This window comes from Cygnus atratus, chromosome 2 (genome assembly GCF_013377495.2).
Source record: "Cygnus atratus isolate AKBS03 ecotype Queensland, Australia chromosome 2, CAtr_DNAZoo_HiC_assembly, whole genome shotgun sequence".
NCBI lineage: Eukaryota > Metazoa > Chordata > Aves > Anseriformes > Anatidae > Cygnus > Cygnus atratus.
In genome coordinates, this window is record NC_066363.1 from 65,963,266 (window position 1) to 65,985,701 (window position 22,436).

General features: G+C 42.2%; 1 protein-coding gene across 1 annotated transcript in view; it reads left to right on the top strand.

Annotated features, from left to right (window-relative positions):
• Nucleotides 1-22,436, top strand: part of TMC2 (transmembrane channel like 2) — a 32,218-nt gene that overhangs the window by 1,641 nt on the left and 8,141 nt on the right. Inside the window, exons 3-16 of the mRNA XM_050708762.1 lie at nucleotides 732-1,047; nucleotides 1,788-1,940; nucleotides 3,216-3,306; nucleotides 4,236-4,317; nucleotides 4,614-4,720; nucleotides 6,725-6,823; nucleotides 11,454-11,596; nucleotides 12,544-12,691; nucleotides 13,792-13,980; nucleotides 15,733-15,912; nucleotides 16,850-17,002; nucleotides 18,012-18,140; nucleotides 19,616-19,685; nucleotides 20,567-20,804. Coding sequence (XP_050564719.1) covers nucleotides 732-1,047; nucleotides 1,788-1,940; nucleotides 3,216-3,306; nucleotides 4,236-4,317; nucleotides 4,614-4,720; nucleotides 6,725-6,823; nucleotides 11,454-11,596; nucleotides 12,544-12,691; nucleotides 13,792-13,980; nucleotides 15,733-15,912; nucleotides 16,850-17,002; nucleotides 18,012-18,140; nucleotides 19,616-19,685; nucleotides 20,567-20,804 — 2,098 coding nt within the window. The remainder of the gene's footprint in view (nucleotides 1-731; nucleotides 1,048-1,787; nucleotides 1,941-3,215; nucleotides 3,307-4,235; nucleotides 4,318-4,613; nucleotides 4,721-6,724; nucleotides 6,824-11,453; nucleotides 11,597-12,543; nucleotides 12,692-13,791; nucleotides 13,981-15,732; nucleotides 15,913-16,849; nucleotides 17,003-18,011; nucleotides 18,141-19,615; nucleotides 19,686-20,566; nucleotides 20,805-22,436) is intronic.

The window sequence follows — 22,436 nt, forward strand, 5'->3', positions numbered from 1 at the left end:
TTGGAGTTTTTAGAATGTTATTTTCCCCTTTTCCATGATATTCTGCAATAAAAAGCATGTTGCATTTCAATCCTTTAAGCTGGAGACGCTTCTTAACCTGGACAAATGAGTTTCTTATTTGCAATGCCAGTGAGAATAAAATGTGTATCAAAGATTACCCGTTTTTCTTTCCTTGTGTGGATATAGACCTTCTTATAGAAGGCAAAATATAGAAGCAAAACCTGGTGCTGCCTAAGCACTACCTTTTCTATATATAAATAGAAGACCTCCGTACCAAGTTTAAAGAAGTAAAGAGCTTTCAAGGACATTGCAACAAGCAGCACATTGCATGCTGTTTAACTGACTGCAGTTTCTGTTTCTGCTGGTCTGGAGTGTTTACAGGTCAGGAAGATATCTGTTTATGCTCTCTGATGGATGGGCTTTTGCTTTTGTAACTAAGATCCGATTTTCTCATAGTTACACATCAGCTGCTGATGTGATAAAATGGGCCTTGCTATCTTAAATAGTTGCATACCAAAGTGCTGTATTTGGCTCTTGGGCAGGGCATAATGCAAAACCCGCTGAGGTCAACAGGAATCTGCTCATTGACTTCCCTCAGATTTGCAGCAGGCATCCTGCTGGCACTTTTCTAATGAATCCTTATTATGCCAATCCAATATGGAAAGCTAAGTGTTTTCCAAAGTGTTTTTGTTTGTTTGTTTGTTTCGTTTTTTGTTTTTAATCCCTTGCAGAAGATGAAGGAAAGGAGAAGACATCTAAGAAACGGCCCCGCAGGGAAACTGTCAGAGCAGGTAGACTTGAAAGAAAAAAGCCACAGAGAGACAAAGAAGATGAAAGCAAAGAGGAAGAAAATTGTCCCCAACAAAACAGAGCTTCTAGGAGAAAAAAACACCAAAAGAAAAATGGTGATGGAAAAAAGGCAGAAGTAAAAGAGAGAGACAAAAAGGCTTCTACTAAAGATCAGAAGAATTCAGAAAATAAAGAAAAGAAAACAAATAAAAAACGAAAGGAGGGGGAGAACAAACAGAAGAAAGGCGGGAAAAACAGGTAATTTGATGATCCTTTTAGTGTGCCAGGTGACAGACGTGCAGCTGTATGGACACGCCATGAGTTTGTGGCGTATGGGTCAGAACTACAAAACTAATAGCCTGCAAATACATTACTGCTCTTCCAAAAAAATACAAGGGCAAAAAACATTAACGTAAATTGCCATGCAATCGAACTCTTTCCAAAGTTTTCTTTCATTACTGTTTCTCAGCCCAAATGCTTCAGATCCAGGCATGTTCTCCAGATTGGTCTATGGAAATGTTAAAGTTAAAAGGAATCTGTCACGTTTTCAAGCCTCATCCTTGTTAAATCTTGTCCCAGGCATGAAAAACATTTCTCCAGAGCCAGTTGTTGCACTATGCAGTGCTTCTATATTTGTAACATGGTCCAAAGCACTATGTCAGTTGAGTTATGGTGGAATGCAATCAGCTCTTGATCAACCATGCTGGTGGGTGCTGCATGCTCAGGGGGCACTGCCCCTCAGTTTATCCTGCTCCATGAGATCTGGAGATTTCAGTATACAAACACCCAAAGGCCTTCCCATGAAGCTGGCCACTCTTTCCTCCAGACAGTGGTCCCCATGGGATACAGACTGTCACTTGCAGGCCAGCTGATGGTTCTGCACATTGCCCCAGGACCCATGGGAGCCAGAGTAAACATGCCCACCCCACCCATGAGAGCTTCCCTCTAACTCCTGTGAGTTTTTCAATTTTGTGCTGTTAATTTTATGTCTCTCACAGTACTTCCTCTGAGTCTTCCAACTCATTTGATGAGGAATCACTGTCAGAGGAAGAGCTTGCGATGCTGATGGAGCAGGTAGAGCAAAGGAAAAAACTGATTTCCACCATGAGGAACAAGCCCTGGCGAATGGTGAAGAAGCTCTCAGTGCTCAGGTACCAGGAACCTTCACCCCTGGAGTCTTCACCAGCTGTCAGCTGCACTTTGCCTTTCCTAGAAACTACATTTTTTGCTGCTGCTACCATAACACCTCAGCCTCAGAAAAAGTGACCAGCTGAACCTGGCCAGCCCATATGGGCTCAGAGGATCAGAGTTAAAATGTGGAATTTGATTTTCAGTCTCTGTAACCAGAGAACAGACAAGGTGCAAATCTGTTCAACTGATATCCACTACCATGTCATTCTACACTTGTATTTAAAACCAAGTGACTCACTTCTGTCAGTCTACTTGTTAAAGCAAACTCTGTGCCCTGCTTTGCTTATTCATACCGATTGCTAGACAGAAATCAAAGCAGCAAGGTGCCGTATTACTTCAGACTTCCTGAGAAGGTGTTGCTTGGAAAAAAAATTGTGTATTATTTGCAAAGGTTTGTGGATCAAAGATAACTTTGCTGCTCACAGGCCAACAGGGAAGGGCTCATCACAAACCATTCCTACTTCAAGGCAAATCCCAGATCTTTGGTTAAAAACCATATGAAACCTCCTTTATCCCAAGAACAATTTCAACTTCAAAAATAGCATTGTAAGGTGCATACAGCCCCCTATGGATGTGGGTGATGTCCCCACTCTGCTTTTGCTAAATGGCTGCTCAGAGGTGCCATAATAGGGCTGTGAAGGTGGACAGTCCCTGTGTGCCTCTGCTACTCTTTTACACCCTGAAGACCAATACCTGCTCTATCTTCCCTTAGCATCAGGAGCGTTGAACACCCCAAAGTATTTCTAAAAATCTGATTGTAGCTCTGTACAGGAAAACTGCATTAAAGCAGCATTTCTGTCTCACAGGTACACTATGAGCCTGAGATCATTACAAATAAAATTTTGTGACCCTCAGATTCTGGAGTTCTGCAATAAAAGGAAAAAGAGCAAAGCAATATTATTTCTGACATATTTTCCCTTTGGGGTAGGACCAGGGTGAAAATTCTACCTAGTATCACGTACCTCTGTCCTTTCTTGTTATCCCTGGACCACTGCAATCATTACTACCTTCTAAGGAACCTAAATGAAATTGTTTCTATGGAGTTGTTTGTTGGAAGGAAATTCTGCATCTTCTTGGAGTTTGTTTTGCTAGAAAATATCATTTTCTTCTTGACCAATGCATGAGGGGAGAGAAATTATCATAGTCATGCTGGGTTCAAAGAAGTGTAAAGAGGTGTAAAGCTAAAGAGCCCCTTTGTTTTTTCAGTAATCCATGCTTGTTTATTTTCCAACTAGGGAGGCGCAAGCTTTTGTTGAGAAGTTTGAAGGAGCCCTAGGAAAAGGGAAAGGCAAAAAGCTGTATGCGTATAAGATGATGATGGCAAAAGTAAGTACGGAAATGACAGCAGAGAAAAGCATGGAAACTGTTTATTTATTCAGCATACTTTTGGTAGATTATTAACTCATAATAGGCAGAAGGAATACTAGGATGTCAGGATAAAACTTCCTGTCCATGTTCAAAAAAATACTAGCCAGCTTAAATTCTATGATGATTATTGAAAGAGCAGAGGGAAATTTCCCCCTACCTCAATCTCATTGTCACCTTCCCTGGAGTAAGGAGGGATTTGGGTGAACAGCAAAAAGCACAGCTTTCTGGTTGTGATCTCCAGAAACCTTGAAGTGTGAGACAACGTACCCCTAAAGACACGAGAGGCCATGCCTCTTGGACTGCCCTACGGACTCCTGTAAAATATCATCCTCCCAGTTAATGATGAGATGATGGGGGGGGCATTGATGGTGTTTTAAGACTGAGGTTGGTTACCAAGTTGCATGTTGTCATGGAGGTTATATTGAGAAGTGAAAACCAGAGCTAGACCTGAGCTGATGCAATCAATGGGAATTTAGATGCTGGTCTGATAAGGAAGGATCCAAGCTCTGAACTTTATCAAATTAAATTTTGTTTTAAAGAGTTATCTCTGCATCAATTCTTTCAGTCCAGAGCTAGGGTTGAATTTTCCACCCCTCTATAACATGGTAAAATCATAGGACAACTGTAGTTTTCTAAAAGCCTGGGAAGGGATAAATTCAGATAACAAATGTGAACACTTGGGGGATGAGGGGCTTTGGAGATGAAGGTAGTTTCTGAAATAGTCCAAAAGATCAGACCCAGATCTAGACCAGAGATTTTGATTTGGTCTTCAGGGCTTTACACCCACTTCTAGCAGTGCTGCCAAACCTTGGCATGAGGAAGCCCTACAGACAAAGCAGCCTCACGCTTCACACCTCTCTACTCACAGCCATGTTGTCTTGTTTCAGAAATGGGTGAAATTTAAGAGAGACTTTGACAATTTTAAAACCCAGTGCATACCCTGGGAGATGAAGATAAAAGAAGTGGAAAGTAAGTGGAAGTTTCTCCATGCCATGTGACGGCAGTGAGACATTTTTTAAGGCAGTTTTGCATTCATTCAAACCGTGCTCCAGTTCCCCCGGTCCCCGTTCACCCCAGGCACCAGTGACACACAAGGAGCACATACACCGGTCTTTGGCGTCTCCACCAGCAGTGGGGACAGTTGGGAGGGTCTTCGGCAATATATGAGGGAAGATCTATGGGGTATATGGGTCTAGGTCTTGCTGAAGACAGCTTAGCCCTCCCCCCCCCCGAACTCCTAACCATTAAGTATCTTCTGCTTTAAGGTCACTTTGGCTCCTCAGTTGCTTCCTACTTCATATTTCTGCGATGGCTGTACGGTGTAAATCTTGTCCTTTTTGGTTTAATATTTGGACTGGTTATAATTCCAGAGGTAAGTGCTTAATCCTCTCTGTAATATCATACCCATTGCTTAACATGAATGTGAGACTGTTGGCTCAAATAAGGATTTGTAACTGGCAGTGCTTTAGAAAAATGAAATGTGTAGGGATGATTGCTTACAAAGAACAACTTACAAGGATGTTACTGAGACAGGAGCAAAAGTTGCATTGAAATCAGTAGACCTAAAAGGCTGCTGAAGATCCTGCCCATCCAGCAGCTCACATAGGAACTCAGAGACCTAGCATGAAGCTATTTTCCTGTTTTGACTAAAGTGAAAAACACAACCTAGGTACAGGTTCATGTCCGTAAGTGCCATAAGAAATGAACTGTGCTCTTAAACATATTAAGAAAACCCCAATGACATTATGGGACATTTCCAAATGTTTTCTTCACCTCTCTGCATTTTATGAATCACAGTGAAGATAATGAAGTAGGCTCATATATAACTGCCTACATAATTATGAAGGACCAGAGCCATCAGCTGCAATGCAATCCTCACCAGATTTGATGAGTCCAGCTTTGACAAACATGCCATTGCATGAGCTTTCACAGGCTCAAGGATAAGGTCACACTGGAAAAACTGCCAAGGTTTCTGATGGATAGTACCAATGCCAACATCCCACCTTGGGCTCAGGAGCCCATTTGGACCCTACAAGGGCCATGGTCTCAGATCAATGAGCACAGGAGATTCTTGAAAAGGAACCATCAAGAGAAGTAACAAAAGGTGTCCCAAGCACTTTGCCAAATAATGTTTGTTTGGGAAGTATCCCTTTTTTGTATTTCTAGTTCAGATGATTCACAAGGATGAGTTGTATTTTTAGTTTTTGCATTTCTCGCTGTACTTGGAGAAGGAAAAGGATTTAATAGCTAACTTTATATGGTCATTTATTGAAGAATTTTTTAATGTAGCCATTAAACCTATGGCTAAATTACTCTGTACAGTCTTTAAAGTCTGTGTAATACACAGACAGTGGCATCTGTTCTGTTCAACACAGATTTTTATGGAGCAAAAATGCAGCATAGAGTCTCTCCTGAGGACCATGCTTTTGTTCTCCTTGATGGGGTTGTTCACACTACCAAAAGCAAAAGCTCTGTTTCCTCCCAGAATGAAGAGATGTAGCCATTAGCACTGAAAAATACAAATGTGGTTTGTGTGGGTTTTTTTTTGGTTTGGTTTGGTTTGGTTTGTTTTTGCGAACTATGTGTATGGTAGAGGACTAAGAAGCTTTATATAATTTGTTTTTAATGTATGCCTAATGTTACTCATTGCTACTGAGCTGTTACAATATGGAGAGTAGCTAGGCAATAAACATTTAGTCACAAATGATTTTGAAATTAATGAGATAGCCCTAAAAATAAATGGTAGATGATATGCTAGGACCTTTCTAGGCTAGGAATGCTGACATATTTTGGTATGGACACCAGAGTCTGCTGGTAAATATGTTATTAACTCTCCATAGCCCTTGACATTCTCTGTGTGGACTTCAATAGCTGTGGGACTTGCTGCAAGGAGTGCTATGCATGGTGTCATCAGGAGAGGCTGTGCTATGAAAACTATTCTTTATGTCATTTTGTCATATGCTTCTTGCCCACACTTAACTGCCTTTCACCTCACCTTGAGACCATTTTTCAATTCAAGACTGTATAATACAGAATCTACTGCAAGCTTAACCCAGTGCTCTTGACTTCTCTCAAAGGAAGAGTCCTGAATAAATAGATAAAACTAATCCCTTTATTGCATTAGACCCATGAAATTCAGACAAAGAAACCTCTTGCTAAACCAAGGACATTTAAACTGGAGCTGTTCATGGAGGGATCTAATTCATTAGCAAAATTAATTCTAAATATTTTACACTGCTGTTCAGGTACTAAGAAATAAAATACATATTAAAAATCAACCAAAAGCAACTCACTAAGGAAGAAAAACAACAAACAAACAAACAAAAACTACAGTGTGTTATACTACACATACATCTCTCTTATTAATGATCACCAGATCCTGATGGGAATGCCATATGGGAGCATGCCAAGAAAAACTGTACCCCGGGCTGAACAAGCAACAGCTATGGATTTTTCTGTTCTTTGGGATTTTGAGGTAAGTACAGGGTTGTTAATCATAAGAGATTAGTAGATCAGTTTAATCCATGATAAAACCCTTCAGAAGTTAGTGAAGCTACAGGGATGAATTTGTCCTGAGGTAAACCAACAATGAATCTTTTTCTTCTAGAAGATGAAGAGATGCCCGCACCCATGAGTGCCACAGTGCAGATGCCATAGTGCAGATCCCCAGAGATTCCTGGCCAAAATAGCATATGTGTATTAAGACATATGCATATGGATTTGAATCCTTCCATCTACAAATGTGCTTCCTGGCATATCTCATATGTGTTTGTATACACACGTGTATATTTCTTGCTTTATCAGGAACAAAACAAATGCACTTTTAGTCCAAATGGGATGTGTCACATCCCAACACAGAGCTGGCTAACACCACCCAAAAATGTGCTTTCTGGGGTTAATGAGGTGCAGTGGGGCAAAATAAAATCCACTAAGGCCAGTGGAGTTGTACAGCTCCATGCTGAGGGAAGTCAAAGCAGATTTAGGAACCCCATGCCCTTTTATCTACACAAAAATTTTACTAATGAGACACCAGAGTTGATGTTACATTTTTGCATGAGCATTAATAGAAGCCAGTGACAATGTAAATTGCCCAGTCGTGAGCTTGGTGCAACTTACTTACACCACTTTCACAGAGTTGCCCTGTGAAATCAGGCAAAAAAAAAAATCTTTTTTCCAAGGAAAAAGTGCCCAAAGAACACATTTCTGCTTTATCTTTAGCTTGCATAGAACAAATATTGCATCTGTATCAACTCACTTTCATAAATGTAGAATTTTATCCTGAAAAACCAAAGTCTTTAGTACGAACAAGAGCCATTTGACTTTCAACTGAAAAGGCAACCACAACGAAGAAGAAAAACAAGATCTGCTCCAACCCAGCAAGCCAGAAAGGAAATGCAAGCAGCACTCCTGGTTGGTAGACAGGGAACATCTTCCCATACCACAGAGTTTGCTCACAGCCTTGGGAAGAGAATTATCCTCTCACCCCTACCATCCCCATGGGCCAGGCATGAAGGGATGCTGCTGCAGGCAATATCTTGGAATCCGAGTTTCAAAGCTGCTGCTTATAGAAACAATTATGAAATGCTTGTTGGTGCTGGCCCACACATTGCATGTATGGGACCCAGTCCTTCTGTAATAAAAACCATCACAACTTCATTTGTTAAAACAAACAAATTAACAAGCTAATGTAAACCAGACAATTTAAACTAGTTTATTAACAAAGCTTCAAGTACTGATGCATCAAGAAAGCTGACAGGGACAGAGTTGTGTTCACCACCCATTTTCTGATGAGGAACCCATTATCACAGAATCACAGAATCACAGAATCATCTAGGTTGGAAGAGACCTCCAAGATCACCTAGTCCAACCTCTGACCTAACACTAACAAGACCTCCACTAAATCATATCACTAAATGCTACATCTAAACGTCTCTTAAAGACCTCCAGGGATGGCGACTCAACCACTTCCCTGGGCAGACCATTCCAATGCCTAACAACCCTTTCGGTAAAGAAGTTCTTCCTAATATCCAACCTAAACCTCCCCTGGCGCAACTTTAGCCCATTCCCCCTCGTCCTGTCACCAGGCATGTGGGAGAATAGACCAATCCCCACCTCGCTACAGCCTCCTTTAAGGTACCTATAGAGAGCGACAAGGTCTCCCCTGAGCCTCCTCTTCTCCAGGCTGAACAATCCCAGTTCCCTCAGCCGCTCCACATAAGACTTGTTCTCCAGACCCCACACCAGCCTCGTCGCCCTTCTCTGGACTCTCTCGAGCACCTTGATGTCCTTCTTGTAGCGAGGGGCCCAAAACTGAACACAGTACTCAAGGTGCGGCCTCACCAGAGCCGAGTACAGGGGGACAATCACTTCCCTAGTCCTGCTGGCCACACTGTTTCTTATACAAGCCAGGATGCTGTTGGCCTTCTTGGCCACCTAAGCACACTGCTGGCTCATATTCAGCCGACGATCAACCAATACTCCCAGGTCCTTCCCTACCAGGCAGCTTTCCAACCACTCATCTCCCAGCCTGTAGTGCTGCTTGGGTTTGTTGTGCCCCAGGGGCAGGACCCGGCACTTGGCCTTGTTGAACTTCATACAGTTGGCCTCAGCCCATCGGTCCAGCCTATCCAGGTCATCCTACAGAGCCTTCCTACCCTCAAGCAGATCGACACGCGTACCTAACTTGGTGTCGTCTGCAAACTTACTGAGGGTGCACTCGATCCCCTCATCCAGATCATCAATAAAGATATTAAACAGAACTGGCCCCAGTACTGAGCCCTGGGGGACTCCACTAGTGACCGGCCTCCAACTGCATTTAACTCCATTCACCACGACTCTTTCGGCCCGACTACCCAGCCAGTTTCTAACCCAACAAAGCATATGCCAGTCCAAGCCAAGAGCAGCCAGGTTCTTGAGGAGAATGCTGTGGGAAACAGTGTCAAAAGCCTTACTGAAGTCAAGGTAAACCACATCCACAACCCTTCCCTCATACACTAAACGCGTCACTTTGTCATATAAGGAGATAAGGTTTGTCAAGCAGGACCTGCCTTTCATAAACCCATGCTGACTGGGCCTGATCACCTGGTTGTCCTGGAAGTGCCGCGTGATGACACTCAAGATAACCTGCTCCATTATGTTTCCTTCTCCCAGCCTTTTCACCTGCTTGTCAGAATCCAAAATTCACCAGAGTCAGGGGTCAATTAGCAACATTTCAAATAAGTTTGTAGCGAACAAAAACTTCATCTGACCAGCATGATGGAAGAATACAAGAAGCATCATTTTAATTAACACCTCCCTGCCTAAAAAACAAGCAAAACAACAACCACCAACAACAAAAACCAAACAGGTGTGTTGCTGAACCACAGCTGTAGGTTTTCTCTAGTAGAAAATAAACCACGCACATCATATTCACATCAGTAAAGATGTTTTCTTTTTGCTGAGGCTGTGCCATCATATCAAAGACTAGCTACCAGCACCTGCCAGTCTCCTTCCTTTGGCTTGGTAAATAAACCTACATCACCCTTCTTTCATCAAGAGCTTGATCCCATGAGTCTCTCTGCCAAACAATGCCAGCTGCCCACCTGACAAGCTTGTGAAACAATATCCAGCTATGGGGCAACAACTTAAAACTGCCTTCTGCAGCCAGACGATGTTGAATAAAGCCCTTCACAGAGGCTCGTCCTTTGAAAATGAATGGATGTCCAGTGTGCTCCACAGGAGAGGTGCAGTGGGGAACATATTTCAGAGCAAGGGTAAAACAATGAGGCAATACTGTGAGCCTGAAAAATACATTTTAAGAGAGAGGAGTCAGAGGAAAAGCATGCTTTGACAGAAAGGAGGTCACATCACGGATTCCTAGAGGAGCAGAAAGGAGTAAATCTCACTTGGATACCAGACACCATGCTTCACAAATGGAGTTTAAAGAGTATACTGGATGATGTGCAGAGAGAAACTAATTTTTCAGTCCCGACAATTTGATGGATCAAAAAGATGAAAGTTTGGGATTCCAATCTGAGAAAAAAATGTCACTAGTGCCCTCCAGAAACATAATCTTTATGTTTTATAAGGCTTTTTTTTCATTGCGGTTACCCAGTACATGCTATAAATAACATGCTCCAAACCCCAAGCCAATGTGCTCTGGGTCTGCCAGCCACAGGCTTGCTGCATTTCCCCAAGTTGCAGCCTGCAGCACCGGAAGAAAAACACGCAAAACTACGCTGTACCTGTGGCACTGTGCTTTGTGCAGGACAGATGTGCAGCTGATGTTGCACCCAGGGATGTCCCAAAACTAGACCCAGTGCACAGCCTTTGATATGGTTTTCAAGTGATGTCTCAATTTTGTCTTTTTCCAAAACCTTGATTGGAAGGGAGCTCACTCAACTATCACGGGCAGACTAATTAACTACACTTAACTTACGAGCTGAAAGGCACAATATACAATGATACACATCAACCTGGATGAGGTAAGAGAAAAATAGAGAGATCAGGTTAGGAGAACAGCATGCTTGCTGAATGCCCCACAGTTTGCAAGTAAAAAATAGGTCTACTTGAGACAACGTAGCTGTTGTTGTCTGAGCTCTGCTTTTCACAGAAATGTGAAAATACTTTGTGAATACTTTGATTTTAGTCTTTAGTTATATTTGCTCTGCAGGTAGTAGCCAGTAAAAGGAGCTAAATCCACAGGGTACCAAGCATCAACTGCATCTTAGCTGATTGAAAAAGTTTCATATCATGGTGGGAAGCCCCTTTACTACAGCATTTCTATCATGAGTGTTTGATACTGACTTAGAGAAGTAGGTGGGCTAAGCCACAAAGAACAAAAAGAAGTTTTTTCTGGTAAGGATGAAACAGTGATAGACAAAAACTGCATTTTAGTTTTGAGCCAGTATCTTCTGACACAATCCCCTTCTTCCCTCTTGTAAAATGATAAGTGCACTGATGGCTTTCAAAAATGACAAGGCAGCAAACGGCTCAGAGTGAGACACTAAAATAATTGCCAAGATGATTTTCCTTGTTTAAAATTTTCAGTTTTCACCAGAAACCTTTTTCCTACAGAGGAACAGCCACATGGCTTACACAAAGGTTTGTGTTTGCTTTTCCTCTAGGGGTACATCAAGTACTCAGCACTCTTCTATGGCTACTACAACAACCAGCGGACCATTGGCTGGTTGAAATATAGGCTACCAATGGCATATTTCATGGTTGGGATCAGTGTGTTTGGCTACAGTCTGATGGTTGTTATAAGATCGTAAGTAAGGCCAGTGTCTCCTAGCTGGGTTCCCAAATCTGGGTTCCCTCCTTCTTGTGAACATGCAGGAGGATTTTACCCGCAGTAGGTTTCAAAGCTTCCTTTTCACATGCTTTCACTGAAAAAAAAAAAAAAAAAAAAAAGTTGTGGAAAGCCAGTGTGAGCCCCACAGCTATCATGTCACACTGTGAAGACAGTCTGCAAAGCCAAAAATAAAACTCCCTATCTCTCTCTGGAGGCCACACCATGCAAAGGTTATCCTTCCCTTACAAGAAAGGATAAGCCAATGTATTTGTATTGCTATCGAAATAGACTATTGCTATGCAGCAAAAAGAACCTCTTGAGTCTTTGACTGGAGTGGGGCATGGGGATTTACTGTATTTTTACCATGAAAAGGCAGCATCTGTTGTCTCATACAAGGATTTCAGGGATCAAATAACAGAGAGGAAACAACAGAAGCCGTATCTGCTCCTGTGCTGATTAACGAGAATAATCCTTTTCCTCTCCTTGCATGATTTGCTGCAAGCTCTTTCACTCCAACATTGTGCAGCTACCAAAAATATCACTAAAATGTTGTGTTGCAATGACTGTACTGGACAGTACCAGTGCTTTTTGACTAAATTTAACTACCTAAAGGTAGCCATTATCATTTACCCTAGGGCCCAGAAACACTGTAAATAGTCTTTCATCATGCACGAGGTAGTGGAAGCAATCCCTTGCCTGCTTTCATCATCTATTCTAGTTTTTCTATACATTATGGGTTTTATTACAAGGCCTGTATAGCCCTGACAGTCACACCCAAGCCCCATGAAAGACCACCCTGCTTTCCTTCCTCACCCACCAGCTGCCCCAGCAAAACTCAAGTGTAGTGGCTCTGTGAAACAGGACATGTGGTGGCTCTGTGAAACACTTGGCCTGACCTTGTCACTGTGCATGCCCTTACACAGGATGGCACGCAATGCCAATGAGAGTACAGCAGATGGGGATGATGACAACTTCATTTTCAGCTGGAAAATGTTCACAAGCTGGGACTACCTCATTGGCAACCCAGAGACTGCAGACAACAAGTTCGCATCCATCACCACCAGCTTCAAGGTAACCCCTAACAAAAAATATGTAAAATATTTTTCTGTCAAAAAATTTGGTCTTAAAGCCTACTTTCAAAGGGCTTTATTTTTTTTTAATTAACAAAGTTTGTAAAAAGCAAAACAGTTTTATTTGAAACTGTGAAAAAAAAATAAAAAATCCAAAACTATTTTTGGTTAACAGAAATTTCTATGTAATGTTCTGCCTTGCCTCTGGGCTACTAGGAGCTCCATTAACCAAAAACTGTTTCAAAAATTAAAAAATTACAAATAAAAAATAAAGAAAATACTCAACAAATTGGACTGAGTTTTGTGATTATAAAACACATACAAAGCAAGGCCAAATATATTGAGCATCTGCTGAAGGAGGGAAGAACTTTTCCAACAACAGCTCGCCCCACACTTTTTTTTACATATTCATACCAGATTGGGTAAGGAAAAGGCAATACATAAAAGAGCCGCCAGTCAGCATGTAGCTGCTCGATCTGAAAAGTAACTTCATCCAGTTTAACCTTGTTCAGAGCTAACACTTCACGTAAAATCCCAGAGAAAGGGGACTTAATAGCAGTATTGCACACAGATAAAACCAGAAGGATCTTTGCTAAAATGCACAAACCAATTTTTGGACTGTAAAAGAGCTAAGGCTTGGGATACTGAGCAGGAATTAGCCACAGGAAAAAATTACACATGGAGTGAAGAAAAGCCTAACAGCTGCGGATTTCAAAGCCTTGATCAGTTTTCTTTTTTGTGAAGATGAGTTGCAAGAGGTGACCTGATGACGGTGTGCAACCACCTGTCCAGGAGCTAGCAGTGACATCCAAAAGGCCTTGCAACCCAGCTGCAGACTCGGCTGGGAGATGTTTTATTTTAGAGCCTTATTCCCCACCTTATTCCCGTGGGATGTGGCAGGCTGTCTGCCACTTTGTGCCTTCCAGGCAAAATGAGATGCCTTCATGGAGTTTTGTTTGAGCTTAACGCAAAGTACCATGTTCAATATAGCCATCATAGCTCAGAATTACATTTTATAACGTAAAAAACTATCCGATGTTGCCTTAGGCTCAGTGCTACAACTTACTTGCTCCAATTCTGTGAGTATCTCTGCTTTTTCAGGAATCTATCGTGGATGAGCAAGAAAGCAACAAAGATGAGAACATCCACCTGAGGAGGTTCCTGCGGGTCCTGGCCAATGTCCTCATCATATGCTGCTTGTGTGGGAGCGGCTACCTCATTTACTTTGTGGTGAAACGCTCCCAGACATTTTCCAAAATGCAAAATGTTGGGTGGTATGAAAGAAATGAGGTATGGAAACTTTCCTTCCAGTTTTCTGATGTAATAACTTTCCTTGTACATTAGCATAATCATTGCCACAGCTTGAAGATGGCATCCAAAGCAGAGGGATTCCCCACCATGGTCCAAAAGTCCCTCTGTAACTTTGTACTTGTGTTAGCCAGGAATCACACTGGTCTCACTGAGAGTTTTCAGGGCAAATTAACAGCTCCTGTAGGCAGGGGAAAATGCTCTCACGATAAATTGCATTAAGAGTCAATGGGCCTTCAGTACTTACATCACCATTTTTTAAAGCATCAACCTCAAGTTATATATTAATGCTCAAATGTTATGTTGTACTAGAAAGCTGAGTGTTGAAAATGTCCATTAAAAGACATGAAGTTAAACTCATGTTTTTTACTTCATGTACTGAAGTAAAACTATTTTTCATTCCTTCTGAGTAATGGGAATAAGATTTCACAATCAGTAGAAAAATGTCAGTTGTCAAAAATATTTGTCTTATTTTGGAATGAACTGTTCAAACTCGAAGCTCTCCCCACGCTCACACAAAATTGTTTCTATCTATTGGAAGGCTTAATTTCAATGTATACTCCATTACCATGTATCTAAATATCAAAGGCAAATCAAATTCAAACTTATGCATTTTCATAATTCCCTCAGAAAACATCAGCAAAACAGCTCACAAAATGCTTTGATTTATTTAGTCAACTTTTCCCAAAGGGAAAACAAACAAACAAAAAAAAAGTCTCGCAACTGAGACTTTCCTGGTAATAACTTAAGATCTGCATATACACAATTCTGGGTACTGTTCCTCTTTCTGGAAACAAAAGTAAAAAACAAGAGACCCATGAGTCAGAACCTGCCGGTGGCTGTCCACACACAGTCCTCTGCAGGCCAACAGGCACTAGATGGCTGTAAAAAGAAGATAGTGTTTGCAAACCATGCCTGACCTAATGCTGACACATCAATGATCTCATTGACCACAGCAACCCAATACTTTGCCCCATACAGAGGAATAAATATGAGATGGGGACATATTTTCTTGGGCTGCAACACTGAGTCCTTGATGCGTTTCCATTCACATCCATAATTGCCTATTGCAAAAGGACGTGCCAAATATGGCAAATAAACATTAGCATTGACTAATTACTTTTTAAGACAAGTCTTTTGCTTCCTCTAAAACTAAAATAATAAATGAGGAGCTGATGCAGGCAATAGTATGAGTGACTTGAAGAAACTAAATATGCATGAGCTTGGACTGACAGGGAACACACTCTGCAGAGCTCATCCCTTTGAGATAATAACAAAAGTCCTCTTGCAGGAGCAAGCCCTGCAGTCCAGCCCTGCAGCCTGTTGCTGTGCTGCCAGCACACTAAGCCAAGGAGCTGAGCTCATTTTGGCTCCCTCCTAATCATAAAACCTTCAAGAATCTCCAGCCAGTTGCTGACAGGTTGCTGGCAGCTCCTGCTCTACTCCACATGTCCCTTGGTCCAAATCTTATTACTGTAATTGGCCTCTGTTAGCAGGGAGGAGCAGAAACTAATTTGGTGGCACACTGTCACATAACACAACTTTCTCTCCATTATGTGCTGCTTCCACTTTTGCTGCCCTGCTCTAGTGGAAAGTGACTTGCTGATATTAAAGAGATTTGTTAGCTTGCCCCCCATTGAAAGTGGTCGTCGTGCACACTTAATTTTGGTCACAACTCACAGTAAGGTAGTCTCTGTTGTTGCTGTTAGCAGTAGCCTTTTCCTTGTTTGGCAGGTTGAAATTGTGATGTCCTTGCTAGGCATGTTTTGCCCCCCCTTGTTTGAAACCATCGCTGCACTCGAAAATTACCATCCGCGTATCAGGCTGAAGTGGCAGCTGGGACGCATCTTTGCCCTCTTCTTGGGGAACCTCTACACATTCCTGTTGGCCTTGATGGATGACGTCAATGAAAAAGTAAGGGCTGAGTTGAAAAGCTAAGTGCACTAGCATTTTTTGGAGCCAAGGGTGAGTGCAGCACATCTCCATGGCTACCAGGGGCAATCCCACATTTTGCAGCAAGTGCCCCCCACCCCTCCCCAGTGCTCTCAAGCATTTTAAGCATCAAGCTGTCCCAGACTGAGGTTGAGATGGATTTTGGGAACAGAGCTCCCTGCTGCTGAGCAGAGGTCAGGGACTCAAGAAAGAACTCCTAGGTCTGTCTATTATTATCATCTAAAATCACAGAATATTAGGGTAATTTGTTTTTTTTTTCCATCTGACACTATTCGCAATTTCTATTAATGCAGACCCCAAGGATGTGATTTATAATCCTTTTTCCCTGCCCTCCCCACTTTAGCATTATCCTGGTAGTATGCAGCAGGCAGATAACAGCAGGAAAGGATAAATGTCTAACTGATCTATAGAAAAAAATGACCCTTATTTAAGCTGAGAAGAGTAAGAGGAATCAGGGAGATTTGTTCAGCCCTGACAATGAAGAACAAAGCAAGGAAGGAGAACTGCACAGAGGCTCCTCTTCCATGCATACTAGCAGCAGCCCTGCTCCTTGCTCTCCCTGGCCCTCAAAGCAGCAGCCCTGCTCCTTGCTCTCCCTGGCCCTCAAACCATGTCTCATCTTGCTGGAGGTCTGGCTCCTCCATGTGCAGGGAGCTGGCTGCTGATCCCCCAAAACTCATGGTGCCCCCAAGCTTCTTTTGATCTGGAGGGGCTGCTCCCTGACACCTGGGGAAAGGGAGCAAGGTTCTGTGCTAGTCTTCTTTCCAGTGCTGCCACTTCAAATCCATTTTAAGCAGTTTCTTGTATTAGGGATGGTAGCTGGTAGAGAGGGCACATTGGCACCCTCTGTGGTCACCATATCCTTACATTTTTTGGCTGAGGTATCTCTCTGTTGCAGCTGGCTGAAGAAGATGTTGTGAAGAACATCACACGCTGGATGCTGCTTGGCCACCACAACTCATCAATGGGGAACAGCAGTGCTGACACCCCACCTCCCCTTGATCCTGCAGACATGCCCAGGGGACCCTGCTGGGAGACAACTGTCGGCATTGTAAGAAATTTGTTATGCAGTAAGTCTCTGGGATGATTTGGGTGTTGTTTTTGTTTTTATGGTTGATGTTTTTAGCATTTCCAGGATTTAAGTTTTCTTTGCAAAAGACATCTCCTTTCCCAGCTCTCACATAGCAGTACCAAGGCAATATAAATCCTTCACCACTGTTCTCAAGCTATGGCCGTGAAACCCCCAACACACACAGACCTCCAACACTTTCTTCAAAAGAGTAAAAAAGTCCAGGTAGCCTATGGTCATGCCTACATCATACCTTGGTTCAGATCGTGACAGCACCTTCGAAGCAAACCTGTCTTCTCCACTTGTTGTCGCACTTGATTTGCATTGCAGAGAGGTTTTGGAGCACACAGATGAAGCCTGACCCAGAGGATGTGTTCCCAAGGGAATTCCTGACACATCCCAACCACTAATGCACCATGAGGCCAGGGGATGAGGGCAGAGCTAGATGAAGATAACCCACCCTGAGATGCATGGAAGGTGGCCTTTAAGTCCTCAGCACCACAACTTTCGCCCCACAAACCTACCCTTCAACTCTCTTGCTTTGGGCAGCTTTCATCACGCACCAAAGTTTTGTAGTTCTTCAGAAGAGTGAAATACCTGCAAGAACAGCTCACAAATGTAAACCACAGTAGCACAGATTTCTGTGACAGCGCCGTCAAAATCACCTTCTTTGTCTGCATGTTTTACAGCTTTATTGCAGCGTTAGCATTCTGCTTCCATTTTATGTGTTGCCACAACATATAGTGCAGTCAATAATACTAATAACAGCTATCAGGGCTAATAGCTGTAAGGGAGTTTGTTATTCCCAAGCACAAAAGTGAAGTTTTGGCACTGCCAAGTGGCTGAAAACAGGTAGGGAGATTACTCACAGCATGCAGTGCTGAAGGTTACTGTCATATAGAGGGAGATAGATTAATAAATAAAATGCACTCCCTGAATGAGCTACTGAAATTATAGGAGCTAAATATTTTGTTTGTGCTTTAAATTGCAGGAGTTTGTAAGGCTCACAGTGTCTGATATCCTGGTGACCTATGTAACCATCCTGGTGGGAGATTTTATCCGAGCTTGCTTTGTCAGATTTGTGAATTACTGTTGGTGCTGGGACCTAGAGGCTGGATTTGTAAGTCAATGTCTTGTAGCTGAGAAGCTAGAGGTAATACAGGGCCATTTGTTCAAATATGACACAGATTGATTTTGAATGAATTCCACCCATTTTCTGGTCTTGTTTGATAATTTAAGCTGTGAAGGCAGTCTCTGCATCACTACTCTGGATCAATCAGTTTCACCCCAGAAAGTACCCTACAAAAACACAGTTATCTTTCCCACCTCAGGAATTTAAAAGATGAAGTTGAGTTGAAAAAAACTGACCTGATGTTCATTCAGTTGTTATAACCTCAAACCTTTGGGCCCTTCTACACTCATCTCTTCTCAAAGCCCTTCTTGTTCACTGCCTGCCCTGCAGGCAGTAGGATGCTTTACTCATAGCACAGTCTTCTGATCTATTCTGGAGGTTGGTGTTACTTTTGCTGCGGTGGAGTAAAGAGCTCTTCTTTCCCTTCTCATGTATGCATAACACACAGGAGTGCTGAACTCTTTGGTATTCATAAAGGTAACATTACAAAGTGGCCAGCACTGGAGCTGCACAAATACAGAGCGAAACTGTGAAAAAAAGGTTCATTTTTTCATTTAAGTGACAAAAACAGATGGATTCAGACAGAATCAGATATCAAATTGGGTCAAAAGCAGACATACCACACAGGATATTTCAAACATATGAGGGCATCACCCATCATTTTTCAGAATTGTGTTCTGTATTGAAATAAAAAATATTTTTTCAAGAAAACAGAAAAAGCTTTACATAGTATAAGCTGCTAAATTGGACCTGAGTTTTTATGCACAAAAGCATATACTCATAGAACAGTAGTGTCATCATAGGCAAATCTACCAGAATAATAACTTATAAAGTGACAAATACTGTCAATAGATTAGACCTGCCTGTTCTGGACTTACCACCTTTAGCACCCACATTAGAAGGGCTGGTCCACAGAAAACAATATTTTAACTATTATCTAGAACAGGGCAAAATGCCACTTCTTACTGACCAGGTAATATATTCCTTCACATTCCTCTCCCCTAGGCTCTCCACTTCTGTTCTGCAGCAGCCTGCTGCTGCAAGACCTAGGGACATGGATATATCTGGTGTAGCATTTGCCCTCCAGATCATCATTATGACTGTTTTAACATTCAATATTTTACCAGAATAAAACTGCAAATCAGCAGCCAGATACACCAGCTGGAGTATAAAGTCGAGTCCTGTGCCATGGCTCCTTTGTTCACAATTGACTTTGCTAGCTGAGAGAACATATAAACACTGTGCAACTCTAAGCACCTCCATACATTTGTCCAATTTTAAGCAAGCCAAGAGAGAGGCAGCCCACAGCCCAGCTCCTGGTTATTCAAGCAGTGCACACACAGTGGGAGCCCTCCCAGAAATCACTCTATATCAAATTTAAATAAGTATCCTTATACCTAGCAGCAACAGCAAGCAATAGCAGGTACCCCTAGCAAAAACAAACTCTTTCTCTTCCCATGCAGCCCTCCTATGCAGAGTTTGACATCAGCGGCAATGTTTTGGGTTTGGTCTTCAACCAAGGAATGATTTGGTAAGATATTTCCCTTCTTTGTTTTTGCATTATTGAAAAAAAGACCTACAGTGTAGTCAGAAGACTTCCAAGCCAGCTAGAATAGCCTTTGGGTTTTGGTTTCTCTGATTGTTTGACTTTCTGTTCTTGCATACAAAAGTAGAAAATTAAAAATGCCAGCTTAGTTGTCAAAGAACTATCAACTGAAACAGAGAACAGTCTTGCAAACCTGGCCCTAGTCTCACTTTTATAAAATCATTTTTTCACAAAAATGTACTTCATCCTTTCAAGATGGCTCACGTGCTGGGGGAAGAGATCAGAAGAGGTTTGGGAGCAAGGTGCTGTGAGCTTACTTGTGAGCACAAGGCTGGCCCTGGAGTCAGCTGAACATGTCAGGCAAGAGAGTACATCCCAAAATTGCCCAAGGGAGGGCAAACAAAAGCTGCTCGTATGACAGAATGAGAGTCAACAGGCAACCACACAAAATCCCACACCTCCTCTGGGAGCAAGGTTTCTTTTTCCAGGATTTGATGATCCTCTACTACAACATCTCTGCAGACTCAAGAATGTCTCTCCCTGCTGGGTTCTTCTGCTTGACATATTCCAAGCTATCCCCAAACAATTTTTGTCACAAACTGCAAGTCTTTCCTTGCAACCACTGAGGTCTGAGATCTGTCTGGTCCTCTATATATGGTCACTGTACATTAACATGGATGCAGGCAACTTCTCCTTCAGAAACACTAGATAGATAGCACAAGCCTTTCCACTCGGACTTCAGTTGTGGGTAAGCTTTCCACAACATTAGCAACATTTTTTCTTCTTTTGAAAATAAAAACCCTTCCAGTCTGTCAAAAAAAAAAAAAAAAAAAAAAAAAACATCTTTTCCTCTCCTTTCCTTTTCAGGATGGATCCTTTTATGCACCAGGGCTCGTGGGTATAAATGTGCTGCGCTTATTAACCTCCATGTATTTTCAATGTTGGGCTGTTATGAGTAGCAATGTCCCTCATGAACGAGTATTCAAAGCATCCAAGTCTAACAACTTTTACATGGGACTTTTACTGTTAATCCTGTTCCTCAGCCTCCTGCCTGTGGCCTACACCATCATGTCCTTGCCTCCTTCCTTTGACTGTGGACCATTCAGGTACTAGCAAAACACCAATAATGCAAGGTTTTTGCTCTGCTACAAAGGATTAATTTCATGAAGTTCGAAGACCTGGTCTCCAGCAAAGATGGTATAATACCTCCATTTCCTTCCTTGTTAAATGCCTAGTGATGTGAAGCCACGGGACCCACCCAGTCTGCCAGGGGTGCTGGGTCTCCTCTGAGCATGTCTGCTTTTCTCTGGAAGGCTCTGCAAACCCAGCTTTTTTGCTCCCTCCTCTGCTACCTGATTGATGGTGCTTTCCCCAACACACAGTGATGGAGAAGCATCAGAGGACAGCAGGGGTGGGACAGCGAGGTGCAGCCCCCAGGAAAAAAGCAACAGGAGCAGCCCTAAGGCTCTCATCAACATTATGGTAGCAAAACTAGGGTCTAAAGCCTCCCAAGACCTTCCATAGAGACAAGAAATCCCACAGCATGAACTGTGTTGAATTTTTGATGGAAAATAGCAGGAAATGGATAGGTCTGAGCCTGAGGAGTTGTTGCTTTAAAAAAAAAAAAGCCTTCTTTTTCCTCCCCTTCTCTCCTAAATTAGCACTGTTCAGAGCATTCAGTAGACTGGATTAACATGCCAATAATGTCTGATCTGATTGAGTAACACCATTTCCTAGGCCCACTGAGTCTGACACAGCAAAGAACCAGATTGGAACAAATTGTTCTGCTGATTGAGAACAACATCAGAAAGCTAAAAGACTTGGGGAGAAGGCTATAGACCAGAATTCCGTCTGTTCTGTAACAAGGATAGGTGTCAACAGGCAATATCCGAAGATCTGTCAGGAAACTTGTTGCCTGCATGCTATCCTTTAGATATGACTAACCTGAAATGAGAGCACTATTTTAATTCCCAATCACACCTTCAAAATCTACTCAGCCTGGTTCACTCCCCTCAGCATAACTTTCCACCCATAACTTGACTGAAAACTTAACTCTCCTAGGTTTAAGGCAGCCAATGAAGTTGGAGTCCCACTTAGCCACTTGGACTTTATTGACTTTTGTTATAAGGAAGGAATCCAATGCCTTCCTGAGCAGAATCTGAAGGGACTGCAAGATCTCACAAGGAAGCAAGCTTAAAGATGAGGAATAGCACTCATGGGGCTGAATTCATAGATAGTGGGGAGAGAAGGTCAATTATGCAATCCAGCCCAACAACCAATTTTTACAGATTTGTGCTACTTTCACACAGAACACTCTCATCTGTTTTACCAATCCAATTTGAAATGACTCTTTCACTGAGTTTCCTATTAAGCGATAATCACACCTTGCTATTTTTGTCCTTACTTAACTGCTCTTCAAGTTGATTCATTATTTCAGAAAGCTGGGATTTGCATATGGAAAATTACTTCTACCATGAGAAGGCTGCATTTAATAAGAAATTGATCAGAAATGTATAGTTACTGCAATCTGTAGGTTTTTATACATTTCAGGATGGTAAATAGGCAGAATTCGTAAAGGATCTGCACATTGAAATAAACTTACTATCTTTTGGAGCAAGTTGGTTTAACAGAGATTATTTGTATAACTAAAGGAGGGAGAGAGGGGAGTGGACTAAAATAAAATTTGAAATGAAGTAATTTCAGTAGAATTTTTACTTCAAAATCCTTGCTGGCCAACA